Source organism: Physeter macrocephalus, chromosome 20 (genome assembly GCF_002837175.3).
Source record: "Physeter macrocephalus isolate SW-GA chromosome 20, ASM283717v5, whole genome shotgun sequence".
NCBI classification, from domain to species: Eukaryota; Metazoa; Chordata; class Mammalia; order Artiodactyla; family Physeteridae; genus Physeter; species Physeter macrocephalus.
This window is the reverse complement of record NC_041233.1, coordinates 114,953,234-114,958,828: the sequence shown is the minus strand read 5'-3', so window position 1 is coordinate 114,958,828 and position 5,595 is coordinate 114,953,234. Positions and strand designations below refer to the sequence as shown.

Genomic DNA, 5,595 nt, shown 5'->3' with positions numbered 1-5,595 from the left:
CTCAGTAGTTGTGGCTCGCAGGCTCTAGAGCGCAGGCTCAGTAGTTGTGGCGCACGGGCTTAGTTGCTCTGCGGCATGTGGGATCTTCCCGGACCAGGGCTCAAGCCCACGTCCCCTGCATTGGCAGGCGGATTGTTAACCACTGCGCCGCAGGGAAGCCCAGCAAACCGGTCTCTTAAAGAAGCCGTTTCTGATTCTGTCGCTCGCGGGTTTAAAACCCCCTGGGGCTCACTCGCACCCAGATGCGTTTCCTGCCGCCTTGGGCCTCACTGGATCTGCGCCCGCATCACCATCCTGGCTCCTCTCTGCTCCCTGGCATGCTCTGTGCCTTGAGCGGCCTGCAGAGTTGGAGCTGAGGGCCTGTGCGTCCCTGGTCTGCTACCAGTCATGTGACTTCATTATTGTCATTTACCCAGGAAATGGGGATAATGATTCTTCCTCCCCGCCCATGGGGGCACTGGGAGAACTAAACCAAAAGCGAGAGCTATGGTTTTTTATTTCTCTTCATCTCTAGGCTTTCACACCAGCTATCCTTTCCGTCTGGTTTGTCCTTGACTTCTCTCCTTTCACTGGTTTAGTTAATTCAGGGCTGCAAATCCAGCGGCTCCCTGCAGCCAGGCGGGTAACACAAATCTGTGGAGTGGGCTGAGGTGAGGCATTAGGGACCGGTGGGGTCTGCAGTGACATGGGGAGGGGGTCCCGTCTGGAGGCACAGCCGCTGTTCATTTGCAGCTCACTGTTGCCGTGTAGGAACGTTGCCACGTCTTTTGTGTTTTTAAGAGAAGATAACACGTCCACACTGCTGCATTTAAACTGGCTAACGACGAGGACCTACTGTGTAGTACAGGGAACTCTGCTCAATATTATGTAACAACCGAAATGGGAAAAGAATTTGAAAAAGAGTAGATACGTGTAGATGTATAACTGAATCACCTTGCTGTACACCTGAAACTAACACAACATTGTTAATCAGCTAGACTCCAATATAAAATAAAAAGTTTTAAAACTGTTTTAAATTTTAAAAAAAGAGGAGATAAAAATCAGATTTTCTTTCCTTCTTTCTTTCTCTTTTGGTGGCATATCCTGACTTTTAAATGTTGGGAGGAAATTAAAAGAAATATTTTTTTTGAAAATATCGTGAATGCCAAAATGACTTCCAATTTTCCGTCCCTTTGCTTCCTCAAGACCAGGTCAGCTCTCACTGTCGTGTGTTCTCCCAGCATCCCGCACGTAACAGCATTTCACAACACGGCTGCCATTAGTTAAGTAAATCATGTAATCGGTTTTCTTGTCCCGCTCTGTTTCTGGAATGTGTAGAGATGAGACCCAGGGCTGTGCTTCCTGGCGCATCCCCTGTTTCTGGGCAACACCTGCCCACAGCAGCTCTTAACCAAACACTCCTTGAATCAGTGAGGGAACAGCGTCAACCTGTCTTGATTTCTCAGCACCTCGGCTGGGGTCCCGTCCAGCTGACGCAGGGACCTGGGTCGCCTTGTCACTGTGACATCATTCTGCCTTCACAGAAAGACCATTTGAATAAGAGAAAAGTGGGCAACCCGTTTTGGTTTGTTTTGTTTTTTCTGACAGAGATGAAAAGTGCTAAAGAGAACGTCAAGTCTTAGGGTCTCCTGCAGTGACCGCAGAACACTGGTCCCCCCGGGTCACGTGAGCCTCGATTTCCCCACCTGTGAAGAGACCAGGTCTAAGGGCTCTTCCAGAAAAGGAGCGAAGTGACCCACGCGGGGGCTCAGGGTTGCTGAGCAGCCCCGCTCCCTCCCTGCAGTAACCCCGCAACCGTGCATCCGTCGGGGCGGCCCGCGGGCAGGGTGGGTACGGCAGGGGCAGCTGCAGCAGCTGTGACAACCACTGCACAGCAGTGAGGTCGCAATGACCAGAACCGCAGCCGGCGCCTGAGGGTAAAGCAGAGAGGAGGTGAGAGCTGCCTGCACCGTGGCCCGGGGGACACAGGCTGGGGGCGCCTGTGTGTTCCAACGCGGAAGACACTTGGGGCTCTTCCTCCCCACCCAGATAGCAACAGCCAGACAGCACGACATCCCCCAGAAAACACTTGTGTCGAGTTTGCCCTTGCCTGTGGCCCTCTTTTAAGATGCAGACGTCTTGGGACAGTAGAGGCACCGCAGACGTGGTGCTTGCCCTGCAAGGACCTCGGCTCCTCGCGGCCTCCCAGCTCCAGCTGGGAGGTGGAGGGTGGGGGCTGCTCTTGTCAGCAACTGGTCCTGAGGGTCCCGGTCCCCATCCTGAGAATCCATTCGCTGATAGTTCTGTCCAGACAGGGCCTGCCTGTCGTCAGAGGACAGTGTCCGAGCTAATCCTGCATGCACTTAGTGCTCCAGTGTTAGCTGATATTTCTATAATGAGTGAGTAGTAAGTTTAGCCGCTCCTGCATACCCTTGGAAACACTTTCATTTCTATACTTCGGATGAGATGCTCATAATCATATTTAGATGTCATAGACTGAAAAGAACGCTTCACGTTAACGGAGTGACTTTGAAACCTTTTGAGTGTGACCTGAGCTGCGGTAAGAGATTTTGCACAGCTACTCAGTACGAACACACGTGCAGTGAGATGAGCGTGATAAAACAGCAGAGACGCTGACTGCAGGGCACGCGCTGGTATTTTCTATTCTTTTGAGAAAACAAGGTTGCAACTCACTCAATTAATTTCTCCACATCTCTTATGCGTTCCAACTGGAAACCTTAAAACTCTGCTTTGGAATACTTCTGAACCCATTGTCCGAGGGGAACACTGAGGCACGCCTGGGGCAAATTAGGCACGTCTGCACACTAAAGTGATGGCCTGGAGTAAAGCACAAGTGGTCTTTCAGAGAATCCCGGAGCTCTAACACTTTTAGAGCCACCTGCCACAGCACACTCAGTTTGCAGATGTGGAAACTAAAACCCAGAACGTGTGACTTGCTCAAGATCACTTAGTGTGTGAGCGACGGGGCTGGGATAAAATGTGTCCCCGATTCTGCCAGAAGAGTCTCAGCTTCTCTTACGTCAGGGGCACTGCTGCCTTGACCCAGGGGAGCTGGGCCTGGCACAGAGCTCCCCCGCTCTGCACTGGGGAATGGCCCACCCTGGAGGATGTGAACGGATTTCTCAAGGAAGGTGGATCTCTGCCTGCCTGCACGCAGGTGAGTCAAGGATTCCAGCTGAGCTGGTCTTGTGGGCGGGGCGGGAGGCATCTGCTTGCAGCAGGGCACCTGGGAGAGCCCACCCCGGGACCCGGAGAGAGATGGGGTGGCAGCCTGCACCTCTCGGCTGGCTCGGACCCTGACCTCTCAGGGTGAGGAGCCGTTCTGCAGATGGAGTAGGTGATCGCCTTCCCCCTAGGACGCTTTCAGGATGCCCGAGACAAAGACGGGGCTGGGAGGTGCTGGGAGCTGCCTGGCGCTGGCCTCACGTCCCTGCCAAGTGCAGAGGGAAGGGAGCCCTAAGGGACAGACAGAGAGACGGGAGTCTGGCCCTCCTGCAGCTCAGCTGCCCTCGGGCGCCTGGGAGAGTCAGCCTGGGGTTGCTCCAGGCAGGCAGGCTTGCTCCTCGCCGCCGGGATGGCCCAGGCCCTGCAGGCTCAGAGGGCTTCTTCCCCCGGCAGGCCACTCGGCCTCGGGGAAGCCTTCCCGGTGCCCCGTCGGGGACCCAGGGGCCACCGTGCTTAGGCTCAGCCCCTGGTCCCAGCCGGGGCAGGCATTGCGGCAGGTCCCCAGCTCACCTGTGGCCAGCTGCGCAAAGAGGAGGCCGAGGGTCAGCATCAGCGGGTAGAGGACCCTCATGGTGGCGGCAGGCGGCCCGGATCTCCGGGGCGGGCAGAGGCTCCTTGGAGGCTGAGCTCTCAGAGGCTTCCAGCGGCTGCAGTGTCACCGTATTTATAGGGCTAGAGGATTGCACAATCGCCCAGACCGATCTGAAGGGTGGTGTCGCAATCCCCAGAGTGAAATTCTAGAGAATAACCCTTCACGGCAAAGCCCTGAGTCAGCCGGGAGTCACATGGACACACTTTTCTCTGTCTGGCTGCGGCTGGCCCAGCTCTCGGCCTGCAGGCATGGAGGCCGTCCTGCGCTTCTGTTCTGAGTCTCAGCTGGGCAGTTCAGCTGGCGCTCCCAGAACAGGAGCTCCTGCTAGAACCCCTCTCTCTGGGATGGCTCAGGGAGCCCCGAGAGGCGGCCCCGGGGAGGCACTGAGCCTGGTGGCTGCCCGGCTGCCATCGGTGTCAGGCCCTTTAGCTGATGAGACCCCAGACTTCACCCTCTTCCCTTATAAAAGCCGAGCCCGTTCTTTGAACCTTTAGGGATGGAACTTTCATCAGGCCCAAGGTTGACTAATACTAGCCTTTTGAGCTTCCGGTTTTTTTTAAATTAAGATATCTCTGAAACCCTTTTTAATCTATGGGCCTCTTTTATCACTGAATTTTTTTTTTTTAATCAAGAATCTTTTTAGAGCAGTTTTAAGTGCACAGCAAAATTGAGGGGAAGGTACAGAGAGGTCCCCAGCCCCCAGCCCTGCTCATGCCCAGACCCCCCCGCTATCTACAGCCCTCGCCAGATGGTACATGTGTTACAGTAATGAACCTCCACTGACGCGTCATTGTCACCCAAAGTCTGGAGGTGACAGTCGGGTTCACTCTTGGTGTTATACATCCTGTGGGTTTGGACAAATGGATAGTGACAGGTAGCCATCATCATAGCATCATACAGAACAGCTTCGCTGGCCTAAAAATTCTCTGTGCCGTCTATTCATTCCTCCCCCCCTGTGCTCAACTGCTGACAACCACTGATCCTTTGACCGTCTCTACTGTTTTGCCTTTTCCAGAACATCATATAGTTGGAATCACACAGTATGTAGCCTTTCCAGATTGGCTTCCTTCACATAAAAATATGCATTTAAGTTTCCTCAAGGTCTTTTCATGGCTTGATAACTCATTTCTTTTAATATTCCATTGTAGCTGTAATATAGTTTATTTATCAAGTCACCTACTTAGGGACATCTTGGTGGCTTCCAAGTTTGGGCAGTCATGAATAAACATTTGTGTGCAAGTTTTTGTCTGGGCATAAGTTTTCAGTTCCTTTGGATAAACACCAAGGAGTGCGACGGCTAGATCATGTGGTAAGAGTATGTTTCGTTTTGTAAGAAACTGTCTGTCTTCCAGAGTGGGGGCACCATTTTGCACTCCCTCCAGCAGTGATGAGAGCGCCTGTCACTCCACACCCTCGCTGGCGTTTGCTGCTGTCAGTGGTCTGTACCTTGGCCCTTCGAAAGATGTGTAGCGGTATCTCGTTATTCTAATCTGCATTTCCCTGATGACGTATGAAATGGAGCATCTTTTCATATCCAGCCTTTCTTTTTTCCCAAGAAATGTGTTTCCAGGAAGCTTTCAACTGTGGCTTCCCAGAGGGTGAATCCCTAATGCGGCCCCTTGGAGTCAGGAGGCCTGGGGTCCAGACTGGGCTGAGTCTCACTCAGCTGCCTGGATTGAAGCTTATTCTTTCAGCTGTCAAACTGGGATGTTGTGTTAGCTAATCTCTAGGCAGCTCTCAAGTTCTCATCAGCTCTGAAGATTTAAAAAATAGTTTAT

At 53.0% G+C, this 5,595-nt stretch overlaps 1 protein-coding gene across 1 annotated transcript in view; it reads right to left on the bottom strand.

Moving 5' to 3' along the window:
• The window catches only part of DEFB1 (defensin beta 1), a 13,071-nt gene extending 9,204 nt beyond the window's left edge, over positions 1-3,867 (bottom strand). Inside the window, exon 1 of the mRNA XM_028480973.2 lies at positions 3,736-3,867. Coding sequence (XP_028336774.1) covers positions 3,736-3,796 — 61 coding nt within the window. The 5' untranslated portion in view covers positions 3,797-3,867. The remainder of the gene's footprint in view (positions 1-3,735) is intronic.
• Between the last annotated feature and the right edge of the window lie 1,728 nt (positions 3,868-5,595).